The sequence below is a fragment of the Pristiophorus japonicus genome, chromosome 3 (assembly GCF_044704955.1).
Source record: "Pristiophorus japonicus isolate sPriJap1 chromosome 3, sPriJap1.hap1, whole genome shotgun sequence".
NCBI lineage: Eukaryota > Metazoa > Chordata > Chondrichthyes > Pristiophoridae > Pristiophorus > Pristiophorus japonicus.
In genome coordinates, this window is record NC_091979.1 from 86,186,637 (window position 1) to 86,212,996 (window position 26,360).

Genomic DNA, 26,360 nt, shown 5'->3' on the forward strand with positions numbered 1-26,360 from the left:
GATAAAATAATTGTATTGTACTTTAGAAGGAAAGTAGTTTAGTGTACCCGGCACTGAAATTCTATGCTTGGGTCAAACATGTGTTTATCTAGAGCACTGAATTTAATTTAAACAAATACTGAGAAAAGAATCCAAAATGCTTATGAAATTTTTAAAAACTGAAACCTTGTTACCAATAGATAAAAATTCTGTCATGAATGAAGAAAACTGTACTACAAATATGACACACTGCAAATCATCTGGTGCCACTTAAGCTTCTCTACAATCCAATTACAAAGTATAATAAAAATGACATTTAAACATTAGGATAACTTATATTTTCCTTTGCAATATGCACAGACAACTCTAAAATAAATCACATTGAATTTTAATATAAAGAAAAAAAAACAGCTGAAAGCTGAAATAAAAACACAAAATACTTACTAACCTGCATTGTATTTCCAGCATTTTCTCACTCTACTTTATTTTAATGTAATGAATAGAAGCATTAAGCTATGAGCAAATTCATAATGTCACAATAGGCAGAGTTTTCACAAGTGATTGTCTTCCACTGCCTCCAACAAGCAGTTTTAAAATATATGACATACTTGCTTGTTAAAATAAAGTTATTATCGTGTCTAGTAAATTGTGGCCAGTGTATGGAATTGATCTCTGGAGAACATAAGAAATAGGAGGTGTAGGCCAACTGGCCCCTCGAGCCTGCTCCGCCATTTAATCATGGACTCAGCTCCACTTCCCTGCCTGTACCCCATAACCCTTTATTCCCCAAATATCTGTCCATCTCCGCCTTAAATATATTCAATGACCCCTCCACAGTTCTCTGAGGCAGAGAATGCCACAGATTTACAACCATCTGAGAGAAGAAATTCCTCCTCATCTCAGTTTTAGACTATGTCTCCTCGTTTTAGTTTTTTCCCACAGGAGTGGAAATATCCTCTGCATCCACCTTGTCAAGCCCCCTCATTATCTTATGTTTCGATAAGATCTCATTCTTCTGAACTCCAATGTGTATAGGCCCAACCTACTCAACCTATCTTCATAAGTCAACCCTCTCATCTCTGGAATCAACCTAGTGAACCTTCTCTGAACAGTCTCTATTGCAAGTATATCCTTCCTTAAATACGGAGACCAAATCTGTACGCAGTACTCTAGGTGTGACCTCACCAATATCCTGTACAGTTGTAGCAGGACTTCTCTGCTTTTATACTCTATCCCCCTTGCAGTAAAGGCCAACATTCCATTTGCCTTCTTGATTACTTGCTGTACCTGCATACTAACTTTTTGTGTTTCATGCACAAGGACCCCCAAGTCTCTCTGTACTGCAGCATTTTGCAATTTTTCTCCCTTTAAATTATTATTTGCTTTTCTATTTTTTCTGCCAAAGTGGATAACCTCACATTTTCCCACATTATACTCCATCTGCCAAATTCGTTTCCATTCACTTAGCCTGTCTATATCCCTTTGCAGATTTTTTGTGCCCTCCTCGCAATTGCTTTCCCACCCATCTTTGTATCATCAGCAAACTTAGCAACATTACACTCGGTCCCTTCATCCAAGTCATTAATATAGATTGTAAATAGTTGAGGACCCAGCACCGAGAACAATGTCACCATATACTAGAAAGTACTTAACTCTTATTTTTAAAAAGCTAACTTTACAAGGACAATTTCACACCATGTGAAACCTATTATGAACTGAAAGTGTAATTGTATTCCACTGAAATTCCATAAATCCTTAATGTTTCAAAAGCAGATACCTTCACATTTACTGGTGTGTCTTAGTCAATCTTTGTTAGAATTTAATAGATGCTTCAAAATTGCTAGTTAGTAGTATAGGACAACCACTTGTGTAATCTCTGCCTTTGGAGATGTTATCAATTTCCCCATACAATTATTTATAGAAAGTATACTCACCTTTCTTGCTCCATTAGAAAGCTTAATCATTCTATCAACGTATTCACGAGCTTTGTCATGACGCCCAATATGCCAAAGGAAGAGGCCGGCAAAGTACAATGCCATCTGTCCTGCAGTCTTTCGATCCTCTTTTAGTTTGCCATCAAGTTCTTGAATGGCATCACGATCTTTTATCAATGCAAAAAAAATTCTATTTCAGTATGTCTGTAACTAAATTGAGCACTTATCTATCTGATGCAATTAATTTTTATTTTATGTCACTTTTCATTGAAAGAAAACTTGCAATTAAAATGACGACTTACTCAAAACAACATTTTATTTATATGTCAAGTTTTATTTCCTTAGCGGTTGAGTAAATTACCCAGCGAGTAGCCAAATCATATGTAGCAGGTAGGTTGCAAGTTTAATCCCAAGTTTGTGTTGAGATTACTGATCTCAGCTGCAGCAGCAGTCATGAGCCTACAATTGGCTACAGCATCTGTGTTCGGGAGGGGAGAATCCAGCCAGGAATCCCACGTCTGATCATTATGGGGCTCAGCTGTTATGTCAATAAGCAGCTTGAATTTTACTCAAGGCTTAGACATTTTAGGGCAATTGGAACCATGCCACTGCAAATACTGAATGGCTTGAGAGGAGGAAGAGGAGGAGAAAGTAAATCATTGGCAGAAAGTAAATCATGAGAAGCGCATTCTGCACAAATATACAAAAAAACAAAATGCCACGATCTGGTAGCTTCAGACCAAATAATAAGAATGCCAAAATCTTGTAGTTCCAGACTGAAGAAAAAGTAAGTTCTGGGGTAGAAAATATGAATGTAGATATTTGTAGAAAAATACAAGCTATGAACATTGGAAGCTGAAAGACAGAACTATGGCAAGGATTGTTCAGTGGCTCAGCAGAATTCCCTGTCTGACTTTATTTTGCATTATACAATGGAAAGAGGTAAAAATTGGGGATCAGCATAATCTTTCTCTCCAATAATTGGATGTGGTAGTCCTATATTTGTCATGAAACTGACATAAGGTGATATTATCATAAGGTGAAAACACAGGAACAGCAGACTCCAGGATTTCAAAAGTACATAAGGAAACCAAACAAATAGAAGTCACGCAGGAGACATGTATAAGCTGTACGTTTTGTCTTCAAACAAACTGCTGTTTTTTTAACATTATCAATTTCATCTAGACTAAATTAATCAAACATATTCAAGTCCCATTTGATCTTTTCTGCAGTTTTACTCGAGAATAAGTGGTGCAATTCCCTCACCTGGAGCTAAACTTTTTTTATGAGCATAGGTTAGAGCCATTATAGAGCAAAGTGACACATCCTGCTTCTCCTTAACAGCCTCAAGCTCACGGATAGCTTCTTGAATACGATCTACATGCACAAAATAAAGACAACATTTTGGAATTATGAAACAAGTCTGGTTACTGGCTGCTTTTTCAAAGTTATGAAAGTACATTAAGCATTTTCATTGCACTTACCTTCCATAAGGATCCCATAAGCATGAAAAAATAGGAACACAGCATCATTCCCATACTTTTTGAGACCCTCATCTGCTGCAATCTGGATATGATTGAAGTATTTTTTTTGGCAGTAATAGTTTATTAGAGCCTGCAAAATAAAATGATTAAAATAAATACATTTAATCTGTTCTAAAGTACTAGTTCCTCCTCCACTTGCCCTTTTGGTGAGACATTTTTCTTCCATTCGATTGCCCTTCACACAACCGATTGACTTCACATCAAGAGGACAGATACTGTCCCAATCCCAAATCCCACTAACAATATTCTGCAACAAGATATTGGGTCTGAATTTGCGGTCGGCGGTGAAGCTAACGAGTACACCGCTGACATCGCAAGTAAATTCGCACCTACTTCGTGCGATGCCCTCTGCGAGAACTTCCTTTAAAACGCTGCGCAGTTCTGTGCAGCGTACTCCCAGAGTCCAGGAATGTGCCGTTGTGCGTATGCGAACCGAAGATCACAGGCAGTGGTTCCTTTACTTACTGATTCTTAGCCTATAATCATTGTGAAATAAATCGATCCCTTTTCAGCAACTAATGCTGCAGGAGATGGTAGACTTTGATAATGTTGTCCAATTTAGAGAACATTAAGATGTCATAAATTACATTTGGACATGTCCAGGAAACATTTGTGTACGGGTAAGTGGAGCTGAGTCCACGGCCAGATCAGCCGTGATCATGTTGGTTGGTGGAGCAGCCTACTCCTGTTCCATGTTCTTATGTTCTTATGAATGTTGGGGAAGTCCAGAACCAGGGGTCTAAGGATAAGGGGTAAGCCATTTAGGACCGAGACGAGGAGAAACTTCTTCACCCAGAGAGTGGTGAACCTGTGGAATTCTCTACCACAGAAAGTTGTTGAGGCCAATTCACTAAATATATTCAAAAAGGAATTAGATGTAATCCTTACTACTAGGGGGATCAAGGGATATGGCGAGAAAGCAGGAATGGGGTACTGAAGTTGCATGTTCAGCCATGAACTCATTGAATGGTGGTGCAGGCTCGAAGGGCTGAATGGCCTACTCCTGCACCTATTTTCTATGTTTCTATGGGCCCAAGTTTGCACACGATAAAAAACGGGCGCCCCTCCGAGCTGGCGCCGGAAAAAAAAAACGCACGATTCTGGAGCGCCCTGCAGCTCCTTGTCTGTTTGGCGCGGCGCCTAGGAGGGTGGAGCCTACACTCGCGCCGATTTTGTAAGTGGGAGGGGGCGGGTACTATTTAAATTAGTTTTTTTCCTGCCGTCAACGCTGCGCGTGCGCGTTGGCGCAGTGTGAAGGAAACATTGGCACTCGGCCATTTTTGTAGTTCTTTGTAGCTGTTTAGTTTTTGAACATTTTTTAATAAAAGCACATTGCCATCAGCACATCAGCACTAAGAAGGCTGCAGGAAGCCTCAGAAAGTTGAGGCAGCCGTTTCCCGCCGACCTGCCCCTTTTGTCGTCGCGAAATGGCTCCTCAATTTCTGAAGCATTCTGCAGCCTTCTGTCTCCTTCCCTCCCGCCGTCTGGAACGGCTTCCTCCACCCCCCCCCCCCCCACCCCCCGCTGCGTTCGGTCGGTCGGCGGTCGGTTCCCTCCCTCCCTCCCGCCGTCTGGAACGGCTTCCTCACACCCACCCACCGCCACCCCCCCCCCTCCGCGTTCGGTCGGTCGGTCCCCGCCCTCCCGCCGGCCGTCTGGAACGGTTTCACAACAAACACTCCATTTTCATCACTAACACACCATTCCCCTCTTTGGCTAATACAGAGCTAGCAGCCCATCTGGGGCCAAGGTCATGGTCTAAATCATTTATTCTGATGTCGCGTGGAGGAGCCGTACGATCATGGTGCATTCTCTGCTGATGGAACCGGGCCTTCCATATGCGGAGTGATTCAGCCCGGTGACTGCGTAGCACCCGGGATAGCCGGGTCTGTGGGGAGTCTACCGTGACACGTGTGGTGCTTGGCTTTATGATTTGGGCTGCCTGCTCCGAACTATTGTCGCTGACCCTAAGGTCCGGCAAGCCAAGGATGGCAGATATGACCTTGAGACTTTCAGTAGTGGCGGGAGGCCATGTGGTCCCCGCAGATCCTGGGCCATGGTATGGAGGCTCAGGACCACCAACTGTGTGTAGCCTCCCTGCCTTTCTTTGCAACATTGCAGGGTTGCCCCATAGGGACCAAACTGATAGGATGAGCATTACATCTTTGCGACGGATAAGCTGCAACATCCCATCTAGCGGTTCGCCGTTAGCAGGCGATAACGTGGGATCCTGGCTCGTCCAGGTCCTAGTCTGGGGAGCCGTTACGATTGACCCCTCGCTTTCTAGCACTTCCATAACAACGAGCAGGTCTGCGGGCTGCGCCGTTTCCATCCCGGTGATGGGCAACAGTAGCCAACCGAGGGCATCAGCGCCGTTCTCCGTGCCTGGCCCATGGCGAATCACGTTACAGTACACAGACGGTGTTAGACCTATTCGAGACAAAGCATTGATAATGGTGCCTCTGCTCTCCAAAAACTGTGAGATTGGCAGCTTGTCTGACTCGAGCAAATATTGGGACACACTTTGGTCTGTCTCTTTTGTCCCGTGAACGCAGGCTACTGCCTTGGGTAACTTATTGGATACACGTACAACCAGTTGGGATTCGCCCGCTACTTGGTCTTGCTGTACAACACGCCCGACCCCGTGAGATAAGACATCACTTGCTACAAGTACTTTGTTAGATATATATACGACTGTTTGGTGTTCGCCCGCTACTTTGGCTTGTTGTAAGGTACCCCGATCCCATATGATAATACATCATTTGCCACGAAAGAGCGCTCACATGGGTTGCACAGTGCAAACAACTTATTGGAACGCAGTGGGTTCCTGGCCTTCTAAGCAGCCACCCCTTTACCTTTGCCCCAAACCCAGTCGTCTTCCTTGCTGGGCAACACATGCCTCTGTTTCGTTGCGGTGACATCCCGTGGTCCCATCGTCGTGAAGAGGTAGTCGGCTTTGGGTGGTGGGTACGGTACCTGCACCGCTGCTTGGTTGATCTTTACCTCCTCGTGGTCATGATGACCGGCCTGTGCCTCAGGGATCTGCACTTCGATGCCTGGTTCAGTTGAAGGTGGGGCTTGCTCAGTCTTTGAGCAAGGGAGACATAATTCGCCGGAGAAGGTACACCCAGGTCTTCCCAATTCCATCGAATCATCCCCATCCACCTTCTACCAAGCAGCGTTGACCATCACCTGAAACAATCCAGTGGTAAATCGTGCCCCGCTCCCTCATGGGATATTCTTCTGTCCGCACTGTCAGTAACTGGTATCAGTTCCTTGGTGTAGGTGCCTAAATCGGGATCAGCTTGGGTCGTTGTGCTCTGTCGCCCCACAGCCTCTTGAATGCCTTCTGGCTCATAACTGAGTGACTTGCCCCCCCCAGTGTCCCATTCCATGGAGACTGGAGTGCCGTTAATGTTAAAAGTTAAACTTATCGAGGGCTTTTGATGGCGAAGGCGTGTATCCCAGACACCACTTCATCCTCAGGTTGAGTTGCCTCTCCTGCTCGTTCAGCGTGGTCTGTGCGGATCGGTCATCTTCTGCTGACTCTGCAACGTGGTGTGTTGCAGCACGTTTGCACATTCGCTGGAGGTGCCCCATAGTTCCACAGCCCTTGCACACATAGTGCTCGAATCGACATTGATGGGCTCGATGATTAGCACCATGTTGGTGCTGCGGGGATATGGATTCGCATTCACGCCCCAAGGCGGGCTCCAAGTCATCCTAGGTCTGGCCTCTGCGGGCATGTAGGCCCTGCCATGTACAGTTCTGCCTGTTGAAGGCGTTATTTTATGCACAGTACTTGCCGGTGAGTTCCGATGCTGCAATGATATCTGCAGGTGACCCTTGGGTCTCCCACAGGTGCGCCCCCTAGTGGCAAGTCTTACACATTGGTAGTGCTTACATACATAACACCCTCGAAATTGAGGAAGACTTGCTTCCACTCTAAAAGTGAGTTCTCAGGTGGCTGTACAGTCCAATGTAGGAATTACAGTCTCTGTCACAGGTGGGGCAGACACTGGTTGAAGGAAAGGTGGGTGGGGAGACTGGTTTGCCACACGCTCTTTCCGCTGTCTGCGCTTGATTTCCGCATGCTCTTGGCGACGAGACTCAAGGTGCTCAGCGCCTTCCCAGATGCTCTTCCTCCATTTTGGGCGGTCTTGGGCCAGGGATTCCCAAGTGCCAGTGGGGATGTTGCACTTTAATCGAGGAGAGTTTGAGGGTATCCTTGAAATGTTTCCTCTGCCCACCTGGGGCTCGCATGCCGTGTCAGAGCTTCGAATAGAGTGCTTGCTTAGGGAGTTTCGTGTCGGGCATGCAGACGATGTGGCCTGCGCAACGGAGCTGGTCGAGCGTGGTCAGTGCTTCAATGCTGGGGATGTTGACCTGAGCAAGAACACAAATGTTCATGCATCTATCCTCTCAGTGGATTTTCAGGATCTTGTAGAAGTAGCACTGGTGGTACTTCTCCAGTGCTTTGAGATATCTGCTGTATATAGTCCATGTCTTGGAGCCCTGTAGACCACAAGCTTAGTGCCAGATTTGAGGTCCTGGTCTTCAAACACTCTCTTCCTCAGGCGACCGAAGGCTGCGCTAATGTGAATGTTTGAAAATGTATAGAGACATTGAAGTTGAGAACGTGGGAATTATATAAGGACAGTGTAAGCTAACAAAGAATTCATGGAGGAATAGCCATGACATCTCAGACTCGAGACTGCAAAATGTTACAACACTAACACATATTGAAACAAAACCCACAGCTTGCAGAAAAACCTCAAGGTCTCAGCAACTCATAATGGGCCTTTGTGTAAAATCATACAATTCTTAGATCGGCTTATGAGTGGACAATGGTAAAGAGGGATCAAAGAGGATAGGCTGAAATAGGATGTCACTCTAATTGTATCGCGTTATCTTTTACCGAAAATGTATAACCGTCGTCCCTTTACAATGTAACGTCACTTTGTCCGTAGGAAGTGAGTGCGATCTATCAGAGTTGCATTCCTTCTGTCTGATAAGGTCCCCGATCGGGATTTGCTTTTTAAATAAAAGCTTGCTTTGTTTAAAGCACAATCGGTATTCGACTCAGTGATTTCACTGAACCAGATTGAGGGAAAAGAATCCAGAAATCAACATTTGGTGTCAGAAGTGGGATCTCAACGGACGACTGCCGAAAACTTGCAAATTAAGAGCCAGACTAGCCTTGGACGAGACGAGGGGAAAGTGGCTACTGGAGTAAGTATACTTTCAATACTGCTCCAGTTTCCCCCGGTTTCAAAAGTCTGAGGAAAGTTTAGCCACTCGCTGGTTCTCAGGTAGTGTCTGAACGAGATCCAGGACAATCTATTGAATACCTTTCAAACTTAGAATAGGGATAGAGATAGGGAAATTACGCGGTGACGCAAACCAAGCGGCGACTCGGAAAGATAGGTTAGAATAGGTAAGTCTGCCTGGGTTCGAGGCCCAGAGCCTGCCTGGGTTCGAGGCCCAGTGTCTGTGTGGGTTCGAGGCCCAAATAAAACCGTGCGGCGACACGGAGGGATAGAGAATCGCGCGAACTGCGTAGGGAAACGCAGAGGTTAGGGAATTACGTAAAATTAAGCCGCGGGACTGTGTAAATTTTAAATTGTACTTAAGCCAGGTACGGCGTCGATCTTGTATATCACTTGGTCCGCCTAGGCTCTGGGTAAGATAACTGAAACCACCACGGGGCAACGTGGAGACAATCAGGACTAATTAGGACCCTGATCCAACGTGCTGCGACACAGGATGGGTAATTTAGATAAAACTACGAATTCCCTGAAAGGTCATGGATCCAAAAATAGAGCCGGGCAAAACAATTAATAGGAAAGAAGAGAGACTCTTGTGAACGTCTGTTTTAAATGAGAAATGCTTGTGTGATTTTTACTGTGGAAAAAAAAGCCGGGGAGTTGTGGTTTGTTTTAGCTCCACCCACTTTTTCAAACAGAATGAAAGTTTTTTTTAACCCTTCGTAGTGTTGTCCTGTATGTGGAAAGTTTAAGAGTGTGAATCTTATTGAATTACAAAGTTTGAATTGGGATTTTGAGATATTCAGAGAAGGCACAGCAAAACAACTGAGATGGATTCAAAAAAAATTATTATATTAAATTTGCAATTTAGAAGAGACAGTATAACACGACCTTGAGGCTGGAACAATTGAGATAACGAAAAGCAGTCCACAGCCTACCTGCCAGACTTCCCTCTAGTTATGGAAAAGACAAAAAAAAGACGTAACGTACTAAATAGGTGCTGAAAACAAAAATGTTTTCTGAGATTTTCAATGATGAGAAAAATTCCACTGCAGTCTAAAAAAATGCATCACTCCTGTCGAGTTGGCAGAAAAACTCCATTAAATTAGGGCTTTCATTGACAGAAGGAGGACATATTAAAAACCGTAGACGTCTTAAAGAAAGAGTGCGTGCACGAGAAATGTACTAAGAGTTCCACTGGGACCTCTGAGAAAGATATCGATAGACTACGTAGTTAAAATGGTTGGCTTTGAATTGACCGAGGCTGATGACGAAATTGAATTTCAGTAAACAAATAGCTATTAAAAATGTGTGGTCTCGTTTTAAATCAATTAAAAAATATCTTTGGCAAGTACTTGAATAAGAAGTTAAAAAATATTGGAGTTTAATCAAATGCTGCCTTTCCTGATGAAAAGATTTTTTTTTTCAGATGGTTACGTGAAGTCACGTAATGACATCAGGTCTTCTTACAAACCTGTAAAGGAGTTAACCCTTTCCATTGACAGCCGTTTCATACTGAACATTATTAATTTGGATTTCTTAATAGAAAAAAGACTAACCTAACAGAGGAATGGTGCGATAGTCAGAATAAAAATAAAAACAGAACTAGCTTATGTAATAATACTTGCCTGATACAATAAAGAAATTGAAGAGTTAAAAGGCTAAGATAAATAAGCTGAAAGGGATCCACAAACCCAACTTAATCCTGACCTCCGATTTCACGGTGTGACCTCGACATGCATGGATATAATGCAGAATCAAGGGACCTGTGGGCAAGCAAACCCTGAGCCCAACTGAGCATGCCCGATTTCTAACTCACCTAGGACGTGCTACTCATGATGCATTGTTGGTTGCTCACCCTAACGATGTCCATGATCGCCTAAACGCTATCTTTAATGCTCTCACCACGACCCTTCAGAAGCCCATCAGTATGGCCGCAGTATTAGAAACTAAACCCAAACGAGAAGAAACTACCGATGAATTCATGGAAAGATTTATTGAAATATACGGAAGTCAATCAGGAGATAATGTCTTCAGGGAAGGAGAGGATGCTCCTCAATTCTGCGCTATCCTACTTCAGTGCCTGTCCTATTCGATTGCTCACGCTATCCGGACAAATATTATGAATTGGGCAGATAACAGTAAAGCCCAGATGGAAAGGGCGGTTAAATTATTGGCAGGAAAAGAAAGGAGGGGGGAGGTGCGCCCCCAACCCGGGTCAAGACTGAATACGTGACTAGAAAGGAAGAGCCGCCTCGGGTGGAAGGACCAAAACCCGACCCAAGGGGATACCAGATGGAACCGCAGTGTTGCGTGCAGGGTTGGGTGGATAAACAGGGATACGGTTATACCAAACACCCAAATGGCCCGGGCCCTGCTAATTATGGACCGCCCTACTGTCCCCGGCCTGGTATGGGAAGAGGTCAGGGCTGGGAAAGACGAGATGGATGCTTTAATTGTGGACAAGAAGGACATTGGAGTAGAGAGTGTCCCTCCTGTCGGCACGGAGGAGGAAGAGGAGGGGGGGCAAGGGGGGAGAGGACGGGGATCTTACACTAACTTCTCCCAGAACAACCCCTTTGGCCAACCGTCCCCCGACTATTCGTATTGACTACGTAGCTTGATTGTGCAGGGACCCTCCCCGGATGACGAACCGATGATATTGTTATAAATTCGGAATGAGTGGCAACCCTTCTTGATAGATACGGGAGCCTTCATGTCTTCTGTACAATCAAAGCTTAAACTCCCCGCCTTCACTGAAACACAGGGACTGTCAGGATTCCTGGGACAAGTCTCTACATTCCTGATGTCAGAATCGGTTAAAATGGGTTACCAGGAAGAATCGGTGGAACATCGATTTATCATCACAACCAATCTGGACTGTAACTTGATTGCTAGAGACCTCCTCTGCAAATCCAGTTGCATTTGGAGTGTGGAGATGATGGGATTATTGTAAAACAAGGAACCCTTAAGCGGCAGTATTATACCACTAGAACCCCTCAGTGGTGGTCTCTGGACCTGCTGCAGGCACCCTATCCCGTGACCCTAGCATACGATCCCAGTGGAAAGAATCAGGACCTGCAGAACTTTTATCAGGATCACGAAGGGGAAGTGAAGGAAATTCTATTAAGGGCTAGAGTGACTGGACTGGAAGGGAAGGCAGATGGACAGCCCCCAACGGTGGCACCACATATTACTCGTGAAGTATTACCTCCCCACTACGCTAAAGATTTGGGAGTTATGGTGCGCCAGGCTATAGACGAGGCTGACCCTACCAGCCGGGATGTGCAAATTGTAAAACATGGCCGAACGGCCCAATTCCACGGGGACCCCGAGAAAGTCTTAACGACTCTGCAGCATCATACTGGCTCTGACATACCTGACTATGTGGATCCTCATGTGTGGGCAGAGGACCCCTCCCAAGTGGGTTATACTCCCATTGATCCGATTGAGATCCCAGTGCAGGGCAATGTGGACTGGCCCTCTATCCGACAGTACCCGCTGAAATCACAGGCAATACCGAGTATCCACCGAGCTTTGGAGGCTAGCCGAGTCGAACCAATTTGCCAGTTTCCAGTCCCTAGCATGGCTAAACAAATGCGACAGTGGTTGGGGATGATCAATTACTGCAGATCCTGGATCCCTAATGTTGCACTGATGACTAAGCACCTCACCCCGTATACAAATAAGGAAGGCAGCTTTGAAATAGAAACCGCAGACGTCCAAGCCTTTAAGGAACTAAAGACAGCCCTGCTGCAAGCTCCGGCTTTGGGCCGGCCCCTCAACGACCGGCCCTTTCAACTGTATTGTACAATCCTGAAAGACTATGTTACTGCTGTCTTTACTCAGAAACAAGGGGATAAGCATAGGCCTGTTGCCTACTACTCTTCCAAAATAGACCCCGTTGCCTTGGGACACCCTGCATGCACTCAAATATTAACCAGCATCGACAATAGCCTTCAATCCGCTGCCAACATCACCCTCCAGCAAGATATTGTTGTGTACACCTCTCACTCCGTAGCTGCCCTCCTGGGCCAACTGCAGACTCAACACCTTACCATGGCCAGGCAAAGCAGATATATGAGATCTACTTACTAAACAATCCTAAGCTGACCTTTCGGCACTGTGCTGCAATTAATCCGGCCTGTTTTCTTACTGAGCCACCCCAAGATGAGGAAGAACCCAGTCATGATTGTTTATCTTTAATTCAAGAGGCCACATCAGTCAGGGAAGATTTAGTTGATGTACCAATGGAAGATCCAGACTGTATTATGTATGTTGACGGAAGTTCTTCTATTAATCCAGAAGGTACACGAATCTCACGATACGCCATAGTAAACCAGGAGAATCAGGTCTTGGAATCTGTCGCCTTTGAAACCGCCTATTCTGCCCAACAAGCTGAACTATTCGCCCTCACCCGAGCCTGTATCTTGGCCAAAGACCTCAAAGTCAATATCTATACCGACTCTAGGTATGCCTTTGGGGTGGCCCATGATCGGGGATTCCTAACCTCACAGCGGAATGAGATATCCCATAAGCAACTAGTATCTGATTTGTTGCAAGCTCTCATGCTCCCCAAGCACATTGTCATTGTTAAATGTACCGCCCACACCACCAGAAAATCCCCGGTTGATGATGAGTCAGACTAAAAATCCTGCAAAGGATAAGTTAGCGTTGGAAAAACCAATGCCAACCATCCAAGATGTTATTAAAGCACAGGAGGACGCTCCTGAAAAAGAAAAACTGTTGTGGAAAAATTATGGATGTACTTATGACAATGTTTCTAAACTCTGGACCCGCGGAACAGACTTGCATGTCTGACAAGTTGGCTCTATCGGTTATTGAATGTATGCATTTTGCTACTCATTGTGGAGCAAGGACCATGAGTGACACACTTTTGGCTACTTGGTGGCACCCTAGACTCCAGGTGCTCGCCCAGAACATCAGTAGTCGTTGCCTGGTTTGCCAGCAACATAATCCAGGGAAGGGAATCCCCTGTGATTGGGGTAAAACGCCCCTGCCCGAAGGTCCCTTTGAGACATTTCAGTTGGACTACATTGAGTTGCAAAAAGTTCAGTGTTAGTAATAGTAGATGTGTTTAGCAGATGGATTGAAGCCTACCCTACCCTGGACAATAAGGCTCAAACTGTTGTTAAGGTGTTAATGAGGGAAATTGTTCCTAGATATGGTATCTCAGCTCGACTGATGACCACCTATGTTCTTTCTCTGACTCAGGCTCTCCGACGAGCTCACAACCAGGTTCGAGAGGCTCACCTTGACCTCCCAGTTTTACCCAAATCATCCCTCGTGGTACCTGGGAAGTATGTCCTGATTAAGAAATGGATTCGGAGGGGATTAGAGCCACGATGGGAGGGGCCTTTTCAGGTGTTACTCACTACCCCCACTGCAGCCAAGGATGAGGGGAAAAGTGCCTGGGTTCATCTGCACCACTGCAAGCTCACCACCCTCTAACGAACCTATTTTTCTGGTTATTCTAATTCCTGTTTCTGTTCCAGATTTCCTCTTCTCCATAGCTGAACAAGACCATTGGCATCCTAATTGGAACATGGGTCCCGAGGAGACCAGTTTGAACTTTTACCCGTAGTGATAGACAGCCAGCTACACTGACGGTGACCTGAGAAGAGAGACGGGAAAACTGAACTCTTTTAATCAGCAAAATATCCTAAGTGTTATCATGGAATGATGAAAAGGGGGAATGTGAATGTTTGAAAATGTATAGAGACATTGAAGTTGAGAACGTAGGAATTATATATGGACAGTGTAAGCTAACAAAGAATTCATGGAGGAATAGCCATGACATCTAAGACTCGAGACTGCAAAATGTTACAACACTAACACATATTGAAACAAAACCCACAGCTTGCAGAAAAACCTCAAGGTCTTAGTAACTCATAATAGGCCTTTGTGTAAAATCATACCATTCTTAGATCGGCTTATGAGTGGACAATGGTAAAGAGGGATCAAAGAGGATAGGCTGAAATAGGATGTCAATCTAATTGTATCTCGTTATCTTTTACCGAAAATGTATAACCGTCGTCTCTTTACAATGTAACGTCACTGATAGAGAATTCAAACAGGCTGCATTTAGACAGGCTGTGAAAATTCACAGACAACAAGTCACAGATGCTACATGCACTTCAGCCACATTGCGTTAAGTCATCAATCAACTTGACATTTTCGGACCTTGGGTAGTGAGCCAATAAGGTCAAAGAAGGCGAGTTCTTTTCTGTAAATTGAACCCGGTATAAAATACAGCCATTTTAACCATGTGTCTCAGTAAGACAAAGGAACTGGCAATCAGCCAGCAGCTTGTTGCTCTCTGCCAAGATTAAAAAGTTAAAACTACCATCCGAGTTCGTATTTCATTGGAAATTAAGAGATCTAACAATGTTGGCGCTGCGAACAGGATCGCTGAGGAAAGAAACTGAATTTTGGACATCGGACCTATATCTTGAGGTAAGGACTCCTCTTTTTGAAAAAAGTCCTCGGTCAAAAGTCCAAATTCGCCTCTCCTTCTACGCAATTCCGAAAGCCTCCGGTTTGCGAACCCTCCGGTTGGTAGTCGGCTCGAGGTCCCATAGACGTCTAAACTTCGGCGGTGTATTAGTTAATTAATCACCGACCTATTGATTGGCTAGCAAGCCTACGACTCGAGACCCCAGTAAAGAACTCAGTAAAGAAATGGAAGCAGGAGATAAGAACAAAGAATTGCCTACAACTGTTAAAGGTGGGCAGGCACCACCTGAAGTTTCGCTAGATTTAATTCTCGAACAGTTGAAAGAATACATAGAGCAACAATTCAATTTATCTAAAACCTGTATTAAGATCGAACAAAAGTACGGAACCTCCAAAGGACAATGGTCCTTGGACGAGATTAAAAGGGTCTGGGAAAAAACGACCCGTATGAAAAATAAAGAGCGAACTAGATGGTCCCTAGCGGTTATGGGCCAGATTCGAAACCAGAATGAAATTATAATGCGTTCCCAACATGATCGAGAACTGACCAGTACAAAGGATCAATTGCAAGCAGTTTATGCACAGCTGCGACAGAAAATGCTTGAACTTGAAAAGCTGGAAGCGGAAGTTAAAGATCTTAAAGATGAAATTAAAGAATGGAAAAAATCATTAGGTCAAGAGACAGTAATAGGAAAAGGAAAATGTATTGATCAATTCCCAGGGTACCCATGTTTGGATAAATTAAAAGCGCAAACCCGAAGACACGACCGAGGAATAGATACGGTTTCTGAATCCTCCGACAATACAGTGTCGGAGGAGGATGATGAATTAGGGGTGCGCTTTGCCCCGTTTAAAAAAAAAAAGACGAGTTGTAGTCAAATCAGAAGAGACTGCGGATGAGGGCGGAACCAAAAAAACAAAGAGAAGGGTGTATGGAGAATACTTAGTTCATGCTCCGGCAGACCCAGAGAAAATTGATAAATGGTCCAAGGAATTGCCCAATCCAAAGAAAAGGGGAGTAAAAACGTGGGACCAATTGGACCGCTTAAGAAATATATATCAACTTCATCCCTGGGACGGAGTGCAAATTTTGACCATAATGGTGCCAAAAACACAGGGAAGAAAATTGCACGACAAGGTAGATGAAGCTTTGGGGCAGAATGAGCAAGAATTAGACGCAGGATGGGAAGCGATTAAACACTGGCTACAAGCCTTCAGTCCAGCTAAGACAGACTGGGGAAAAATTGCAGCTTGCCAACAGAAAGGAACAGAGGAGGTCCTGGAGTATGATGAGCGGTTTAGATGCACGTGGCTCGAACATTCGGGTATGAATAATACGGATGAGGAAATGGATGAACAAGCGTTTGGACCCCTGAAAGCAGCTTTCGTGGCAGGTCCAAAGCCAGAACTGTCCAAAATGCTTAAGGTAGTGTTACCGGACTGGGAAGGTAGAGGAACTACCTTTGCAGCATTGGTGGATCGATGTAACCAATTAGATCGGGATATGGGAGCTAAAGTCCGAGCTATACAGGCTATGGGATGGAAATCCCAGGATTCCGATAAACAGTCATTAGGAAAATTACACGGAAAATGTCATTATTGTGGGAAAAAAGGTCACTGGGCCAAGACGTGCAGGGCAAAACAGCAAGGTCGTGGCTGGGGAAGAGGACGCAGCCAGGGATACAATTCAGCCAACAAGCCAGGCTTGTCACAAGATAACGACCTCATAGAAGCGTTTAAGCGACTGACAATACAACAAAAGGAGTTACTTGGGATAGCAAAAAACGATTAGAGCCCACCCTGGCCCCCCTCCTCGCACTAATACAACAAAGGGGAGATGGGCTATATATAACTGAGGGTGGGCGATAAGGATGTGGACTACCTTTTAGACACAGGGGTGGAATTAACATGCTTACCCCTAGAATATGGAGACTTTTTGCCGTTGGATGGTAGGGCACGTACAGCCTATGGAGTTGGGGGCCATAAAATGGAAATTAAAAGGACAACACCGATACTTATAGAGCTGGGTCCACATGAACGAACCACGCCGGTCTGGATAGGCCCAGTAAATCAACCCCTTTTGGGAATGGACGTTCTAATCCAAATAGATTCATCGTTACATTTCGAGGATGGTCGGGTGACATGGTCAATTAGAACTTTGAAGAAAGAAGAATTGAAGGAACACCCGATATGGGCTAAAGATAAGAACGATTGTGGCCTACTCCAGGTGGCGCCTGCGTCATTTACCGAGACCAAGCCTCCATGCACTAAACAGTATCCCATCAGTCCAACTGCCATCGCGGGAATCTTACGGTTATTCAGCAATTGGAGAAACAAGGGGTGCTTATTAAAATGCATAGCTCGTCCAATAGCCCCATGTGGCCGGTACTGAAATCTAATGAGACTTGCCGTTTGACTGTCGATTATAGGAAAGCTAACCAGTGTATTGATCAAAAAGCTCCTTTGGTCGCAGATCCCTCCACCATTTTTAATGCCCTCAAACCGGAACATAAATATTTCTCGGTTATAGATATGGCCAACGGATTTTGGTCGGTGCCTCTGGCACCGGAGGTTCGACAGTGGTTTGCTTTCACTGTCCAAGGACAACAGTATACTTGGACCCGGTTACCGCAGGGTTTCCACAACAGCCCTACGGTATTCCACATGGCTTTCTTTACAAAGCCATTTGCGAGAATTACCTCCCCTGTCATCCAATATGTAGACGATATCCTGCTAGCTTCAAACACGGAAGAACAGCATGAACAAGATTTACGAGCTTTGCTGGATCACCTTCGGCTGAAAGGACATAAAGCCAGCATCGACAAAGCACAAATATCCCAAGAAGAGGTTGAATACCTGGGACAAAAGATTTCACAAGGAAAGAGAGAACTTACCCAGGATAGAACTGCAGCCATTCGGGCTGCTAAAAAACCCACCATTATTCAGGAACTAAGGTCTTTTTTGGGATTGTGTAACTTTAACAGAAATTGGATTGAGTCCTTCACACAGCTTGCTCAGCCACTGAATGATATTTTAAAGGGGAAACGTGCCTCTAAAGAAGCCATCACCCTCACTAAAGAACAGCCAAGAGGCCTTCCCAAGTTTGAAAAAGGCTTTGTGTTCGGCACCGGCTCTGGGAATCCCCGACAGTGGTAAGCCATTTACCCTGTTTGTTCATGAGAAAGAAGGATATATAACAGCTATACTGACACAAGAACATGGGGATCGGCAAAGACCTATTGGCTATTATTCGGCAAAACTGGATGCGGTAGCCCTCGGATGGGGAAGTTGCCTAAGGGCAATGATCACTGCGGCTCTAGTCCTCGACCAAAAGCTGATTGTCAAGTGTCCCCACACCGTACACGCTTTGCTGTCTATGAATAGAATGTCTCAGGTGACAGCAGCAAGATGGACCCGCTGGACAGCAGTTTTGGAAGCTCCTAATCTCCATATCGTCCGGGCCAGCCCGGTTAATCCCGCAACTATGCTCCCGATGTCAGAATCGAGGGAGCAAGGGGGGGGAGAATGTGAAGAGCATGACTGTGTGGAGATTTTAAAAGAAACAGAAGAAGCAGCCTTAGCAGCAGAGGAGCCTCTGCACAACCCAGACCTCATCCTGTTTACAGATGGTTCCTCCTTTGTTGACAATGGTACCAGAAAAGCAGGATGGGCAGTTACAACCTTATATGAGGTAATGGCAAAAGGACGTTTACCCTCAGGAACGTCAGCACAACAGGCCGAGTTACGGGCCCTGTCAGAAGCATGTCGAATAGCAGAAGGACAGACAGCTAATGTCTACACAGATTCGCGTTATGCTTTTGGAATCGCTCACGACTTTGGTATGTTATGGCAGAAAAGAGGATTCCTCACTGCTGCTGGTACACCTATCTGAAATGGAAAAGAAGTCCGAGACTTACTGGAGGCCATACAATTACCTCAGGAAGTGTCCATTCTGAAGTGTAAGGCCCATATTAAGGAAAATATCACAGAAGCACAGGGAAATGCCCTAGCCGACCAGGTAGCTAAAGATGCTGCCTCACAGGGCGTTCCCCCAGAAGAACCAACACAGATGTGCAGATTGAAAACACTCAGGACTCTGACACGAGACCTTCAAACAATGCAAGGCAAGTGCTCCCGAGAGGAAAAATGGACATGGATTGAGGCAGGAATTAAGCTATGCGAAGATGGTGTCTGGAGACAAAGAGTTACCAACAAGCCAGTCGCGCCACAAGGGCTTATGCCTTTTTTAGCCCAACAGATCCACTCGTGGGGACACTTGGCCTCACAACAGATGACGGCACGGTTCCAGAAAAGCTGGTGGGGTCGGGGATTTAAAAAACATGCCCAGCTGGTAACAGACCGCTGTGTGGTCTGCCAGAAAAATAATTCTGGACCCATCACGGTAATGCCCCAACTGAGGCCCTCTGACCCTGTCGGACCATTCCAGCATCTGCAGGTTGATTATATATCTCTTCCTTCATGCCAAGGATACACTAACATTCTTGTCATGGTCGACAGATTCTCTAGATGGGTAGAAGCTGTCCCAACGAAAAGAGCCACAGCCAATCACACTGCAAAGGTCTTGTGTAAGGATTACATTCCCCGATGGGGAGTTCCGAGTAGCATTGACTCAGATCAGGGAACACACTTCACAGGTGCTGTCTGCCAAGAAGTCTGTAGGTTACTGAACATTACGTGGGATTTACACTGTCCTTATTATCCACAATCATCAGGACAAGTAGAGCGAATGAATCGAACTCTGAAACAACGGCTTGCCAAATATCACCAAGAAGGAACACCATGGCCCCAGGCACTACCAATAGTGCTATGCAGCATTAGGGCAACCCCGAACAGAACTACAGGTCTAAGCCCATTTGAAATTATAACAGGAAGACCCATGTCGCTGCCAGGAACTATCGATTTACGGAAAGCTGATGTTCACTTAATGAGTGACACTTTGTTATCATACTGTCAGAACCTAACCAATGCCATCAGTTCTGTTTCCCGACAGGTATCGGCAGCTTGGGGTAATCCACGCGAAGGAGGACACGACATCATCCCGGGAGTCTGGGTCTATGTGAAAAAGTTGCACAAAGAACCTTTGGGTGCCAAGTGGGAGGGACCTTAGCAAGTGTTATTGACCACCCAGGCAGCGGTTAAAGTCCAAGGGAAGAAAGCCTGGATCCACGCTTCACACATTAAACGAGCACCCGTAACTGAAGCTGAAATCTAATAAGGACAATTACTTTTTGCGAAAATGTATAAATTTACTGTATTATTGATTGTAGGTATTCTAGGCATAGGCCTACTTCTTACTAGCCGACCCTCTGCACCAAAGGGAAATAGTAGGGTAGCAAGGGAATTACATGTAAATACCTTTTACTTTTATATTGTTTGTTTATGTTGATTAAATGTTGTTGCGACCAGGCGGCTGTAGCGGCTGTCCCGCAGGTGAGACATCTTGCAGGTCCCAGCAGACCGTCTGTACTTGGCACAGGGGTATGTTATGCTTAAGGAAAGGTTGTTTAAGATATTGATTTGGATTAAATTGGAATAAGGTTAATTAACCTACTAAACCATACTTCCATTGTGGCCACGATGGAACTCGGGTTGGTGTAAATTTGTGTGGAAGCTATTAGTCCGGACATGTGGCGAAACACATCAACAAATTTTAGAAGGAAACTCGATTAACATGTATGAAATTATTTTGTAGAATGTTTAACCAGTGATACCTGATGTTTTATGATTCAGTTTGTGAATCAAAGGGGGGATTGATAGAGAATTCAAACAGGCTGCATTTAGACAGGCTGTGAAAATTCAGACAACAAGTCAGAGATGCTACATGCATTTCAGCCACATTGCGTTAAGTCATCAATCAACTTGACATTTTCGGACCTTGGGTAGTGAGCCAATAAGGTCAAAGAAGGCGAGTTCTTTTCTGTAAATTAAACCCGGTATAAAATACAGCCATTTTGACCATGTGTCTCAGTAAGACAAAGGAACTGGCAATCAGCCAGCAGCTTGTTACTGTCTGCCAAGATTAAAAAGTTAAAACTACCATCGGAGTTCGTATTTCATTGGAAATTAAGAGATCTAACAGTCACTTTTTCCGTAGGAAGTGAGTGCGATCTATCAGAGTTGCATTCCTTCTGTCTGATAAGGTCCCCGATCGGGATTTGCTTTTTAAATAAAAGCTTGCTTTGTTTAAAGCACAATCGGTATTCGACTCAATGATTTCACTGAACCAGATTGAGGGAAAAGAATCCAGAAATCAACATTAGCACACTGCAGGCGGTGTCGGAGCCTACTATCAAGAGTGGCAGTGGTGTCATGTCAGGTGTAGGGAAAGAAAAGAGGGAACTGGGAGTTTATGAGTGAATTTTTGAAGAAGCTAGAAAAGAAAGAACTTGCTCTAGAGAGAGCGCCTTTCACAACCTAAGGCGTCCCAAAGCCCTTCACAACCAATTAAGTACTTAATGTGGGAAACTTAGCAGCCAATTTGCATTCAGCAAGCTCTCACAAACAGCAATGTAATAGATGAGATAATGTTTTTGTTATGTTGGTTAAGAGATAAATATTGGCCAGAACACCAGGGATAACTCCCCTGCTCCTATTTGAAATAGTGCCATGGGATCTTTCACATCCACCAGAAAGGCCAGACGGGACCACAGTTGAATATGTCATCCTTAATATCTGATCTAGTAACTCGCTCATTGCCACACTACAGTTTGAGTCTAGAGGAGCTGGAGGCATGGGTATTTCACGGTGAGCGTAGTGGGGTTGGAGGGATGCAGCATAATTGGTGATCAACACACTGGAGGTGGAGTTGCCATGCGAGAAGGTGTGGTTGAGGGGTGTCTCTGAATGTGGGTGGTAGAGTTGAATGGGGAAAGAAGGACAGAGAAGGGCTTTGGGAGTGTTGGTGGGGAGTGCGTTTGGTGTAGTGGGGTGTTGGAGAGTTGCAGGGATTGGGGTGGGTCAGGTTCCAGTTCCAGGACCAAGCCATTCCCTCTCCCAGCACATGTTGCCAATGAAAGTCTGAAGTTGTGGCTAACTAAGGAAATAAGGGATGATATCAAATTGAAAACAAGGGCATACAATGTGGCCAAGACTAGTAGGAGGCCAGAGGATCGAGAGAGAATGATTAAAAAAACAAAGAGGGAAGATAGTTTATGAAAGTAAACTAGCACGAAATATAAAAACAGATAGCAAGAGTTTCTACAGGTACATAAAAAGGAAAAGAGTGGCTAAAGTAAATGTTGGTCCCTTAGAGGATGAGACTGGGGAATTAATAATGGAGAACAGGGAAATGGCAGTGACGTTGAACAAATATTTTATATCGGTCTTCATGGTAGAAGACAATAAAAACATCCCAATAGTGGATAATCAAGGGGCTATAGAGAGGGAGGAACTTAATACAATCACTAAAGTAGGAATACCCAATAAAATAATGGGACTAAAGGCAGACAAGTCCCCTGGACCTGATGGCTTACATCCTAGGGTCTTAAAAGAAGTGACTGCAGAGATAGTGGATGCATTGGTTGTAATCTACCAAAATTCCCTGGATTCTGGAGAGGTCCCAGCGGATTGGAAAACTGCAAATGTAATGTCACTATTTAAAAAAGGAGGGAAGACAGAAGGCAGAAAATGATAGACCAGTTAGCCTAACATCTGACACTGGGAAAATGCTGGAGTCCATTACTAAGGAAGCAGTAGCAGGACATTTGGAAGAGCATAATTCAATCAAGCAGAGTCACAGCATGGTTTTATGAATGGGAAATCATGTTTGACAAATTTGATGGAGTTCTTTGAGAATGTAATGAGCAGGGTGGATAAAGGGGAACCAGTGGATGTGGTGTATTTGGATTTCCAGAAAGCATTCAAATAAGGTGCCACATAAAAGGTACTGCACAAGATAATATTTCACGTGGTTGGGGGTAATATATTAGCAGAGATAGAGGATTGGCTAACTAACAGAAAACAGAGAGTCGGGATAAATGGGTCATTTTCCGGTTGGCAAACAGTAACTGTTGGGGTGCCGCAGGGATCGGTGCTGGGGCCAGCCTGAGGCAAGTGATGACTCATCACCCATTAAAAGCAATCAATGTTGATCAAGGACGAGACTAGGTTATGCATACAGACAAAGACATTGATACCCCAGAGACTACAAGTCTGCAAGAAAACCAGGAATACAAAGGACCCTACAAAATGCACATTTCTGGATAACAGAGCACTGAGCGCAAGGAGTTATCTGTTGACTCCATGTGCAAATTAGTAGCCATTCAAACTCATCGCCACAGCCAGTTAAACAAATCAGCACATCGATAATCGGATCTCAGCCCAGCAGGAAACTTATTCATACTATGGATATAAATATATGAACACAGGCACACACAAGCAGGCGCAGAAGGAAAGAAACAGAAACTGCACAGAACAGCCAGAAAAACAAACAGCAGGTCACAGAATCAATGGGCACAAACCTACAATAGCTACAGCCAGGGCTGGTGATTGTAAGTCTAAAGTCAATTTCTCTCAGCAGTGTCATCCTGTAGTTTTAGTCATTTTTTGTTGCATAATAAAACTGACACTAGTTAAGCCTAAATTTTGTGCCACATGTTGTCCTTTCCCACTATAGGTTCCACGGTCTAAGAATCAGAGTGAAAAACAAACACTCTACACTTATGAAGATAGGTTGAGTAGGTTGGGCCTATACACAGTGGAGTTTAGAAGAATGAGAGGTGATCTTATTATAACATACAAGATATGAGGGGGCTCGACAAGGTGGATGCAGAGAGGATATTTCCACTCATAGGGGAAACTCAAATTAGGGGACATAGTTTTAAATGGGCGGCCCCTTATTCTGAGACTGAGTTGAGGAGGAATTTCTTCTCAGAGGGTTGTAAATCTATGGAATGGTGGTGCAGGCTCGAAGGGCCTACTCCTGCACCTATTTTCTATGTTTCTGTGAATTCTCTGCCTCAGAGAACTGAGGAGGCTCGGTCATTGAATATATTTAAGGTGGAGATAGACAGATTTTTGAGCGATAAAGGATTATGGGGAGCACTCAGGGAAGTGGAGCTGAGTCCATGATCAGATCAGCCATTATCTTATCAAATGGCAGAGCAGGCTCGAGGGGCCAAATGGCCGATTCCTGCTCCTATTTCTTATGTTCTTATTAAAGTCGATGTTGAGGCCAGACAGCTGCGAAGCGCCAAATGAAAGAAGAGGTAGCCTTGAGCTTTACTCAAGCAGTGTGGAAGGCCAACGGCAGGCGGTCAGAGCTGGATGGATGGAGCTCAGGGTCGCACTTGTGGGCAGAAGCGAAGGTTCGGAAATCGGTCCAACAAATCTGTAAGACCAAATCAACCAGGCGCCGCTGTGCATTGCCGGGCCGTGAGGGACCACCTGCTGGCCCACCCTCCCAAACACCAACAGACCCAGGGTACCTGCCCCGCTCCCCCTCCAGACCTAATGTCACTGACCTGCCTCCCTCCCCCCATCCCCAGGATCCGTGCCCAGTCAACGCCCCCCACACTCATTCCGAGGGTCCCTGCCTTGCCCTTCACGGCCCCAGAATCCCTGCTTTGCCCCTCATTCCCCCCTCCTCCCCGGGTCCCTGTCACGTTACCCCTCCCTCAGGCCCAGGATCTGCCCTTACACTGCGCCCCGCCCCCAGACCCACTTCCTCACTCCTCCGCCTCGCAGACTCCCTGTCCCGTCCCGCCGACTCCCTGACCCTGCTCGGCCCAGGTTCCCGCCGCCCCGCCCCCCCGAGTGCCGCTCTTTCTGATGGTCTGACGGGCCCGGCCGGAGCCCGTGAGGTCCCAAGCCGCTCACTCCCTTACCAAAGTCGGCGAGTCCTGTTCCGCCATCCCCCGGCCGCTGGGCTCAGGCTGTGGGTGGTCGGAGGCCCGGGCACCGGTTGTCTCCCTCCCTCCCGTCTCCTGGTTACCAAAACAAGCGCCGCCGTCCACCCAGGGACAAACAATCGAGCACCGACCCGGGCAAGCCCCAGACCGCCGTCAGGGGGCGCCGCCGCCATCCTGCAGCTGCTCCATCGATGCTCTCCAGACCGACAAAAAACTGGGCAATGCCCAGCAGCCAGTGTAAATCTGTGTTTATGCAAATATTGGCCCGGATTACAGTCTTAATGATGTTTAAAATGATCAAAAAATGTTTTTCAATTGAGGTTGGTGTAATGAAGGAACTCATGAATAAAATTGCAATTCTGTTAATTGTATAATGGCCCTGAAATTGCGGTGATGTAATCCCTATGAAATACCCCACAAGTTCAGGATTTCCGCATGCGCGAAATCTGGAACTTGCGGCCTGTCTCCGTACGCGCTGACAGGCCATCCGCAGGAGCTCCAAAAAAGCAATCGCTGTCGCACAGCAACTGGCCGGCAATTGCACACTGAAATTTTACGATTAGAATCATAGAAATTTACAACACGGAGGCCATTTCGATCCATTGTGTCCGCGCCGGCCGACCAAGATCTATCCAGCCTAATCCCGCTTTCCGACTGTAATTTCTAGGCCTATGTGACATTAATCAGAAGAACATTTCATGATAACTTATACAAGTTCATAGCAGTTAATTGTTTTTCCAACAAAAATCTAAAACAATTTCATTTTTTTTAGAACTTTAAAATACTTTATTAATATAGATGAGCGGACGTTGGGACCACCGCTTTTTAAAATATGTTTTAAAGAGCTGTATTTGGATATACAGAACATGATTTCAAAGTTTGCGGATGAAGCTAAACTCGGAAATGTAGTAAACAGTGAGGAGGGCAGTCGCAGACTTTACGAGGACATGGATGGACTGGTGAGATTTAACGCCGAGAAGTGTTAAGTAATTAGTTCTGATAGGAAGAATGAGGAGAGGCAATATAAACTAAATAATACAATTTTAAAGGTGGTGCAGGAACAGAGAGACCTGGTGGTGTGCATACGCAAATCTTTGAAAGTTAAGAAGGTTGTTAAAAAGGCATATGGGATCCTTAGCCACATAAATAGAGGTATAGAGTACAAAAGCAAGCAAGTTATGCTAAACCTTTATAAACCACTGTTAGGTTTCAGCTGGAGTGTTGTGGTCAATTCTGGGCAGCACACTTTAGGAAGAATGTCAAGGCCTTAGAGAGGGTGCAGAAAACATA

The 26,360-nt window shown here is 45.2% G+C and overlaps 1 protein-coding gene across 2 annotated transcripts in view; it reads right to left on the minus strand.

Annotated features, from left to right (window-relative positions):
• The window catches only part of ttc21b (tetratricopeptide repeat domain 21B), a 181,668-nt gene extending 156,501 nt beyond the window's left edge, over nt 1–25,167 (minus strand). For both annotated transcript variants that reach the window (XM_070875514.1, XM_070875515.1), the window contains exons 1-4: nt 25,047–25,167; nt 3,398–3,527; nt 3,180–3,290; nt 1,914–2,080 (exon numbers count right to left, since the gene is read on the minus strand). In XM_070875514.1, the coding sequence (XP_070731615.1) occupies nt 1,914–2,080; nt 3,180–3,290; nt 3,398–3,527; nt 25,047–25,073 (435 nt within the window). In that variant the 5' untranslated portion in view covers nt 25,074–25,167. The remainder of the gene's footprint in view (nt 1–1,913; nt 2,081–3,179; nt 3,291–3,397; nt 3,528–25,046) is intronic.
• Between the last annotated feature and the right edge of the window lie 1,193 nt (nt 25,168–26,360).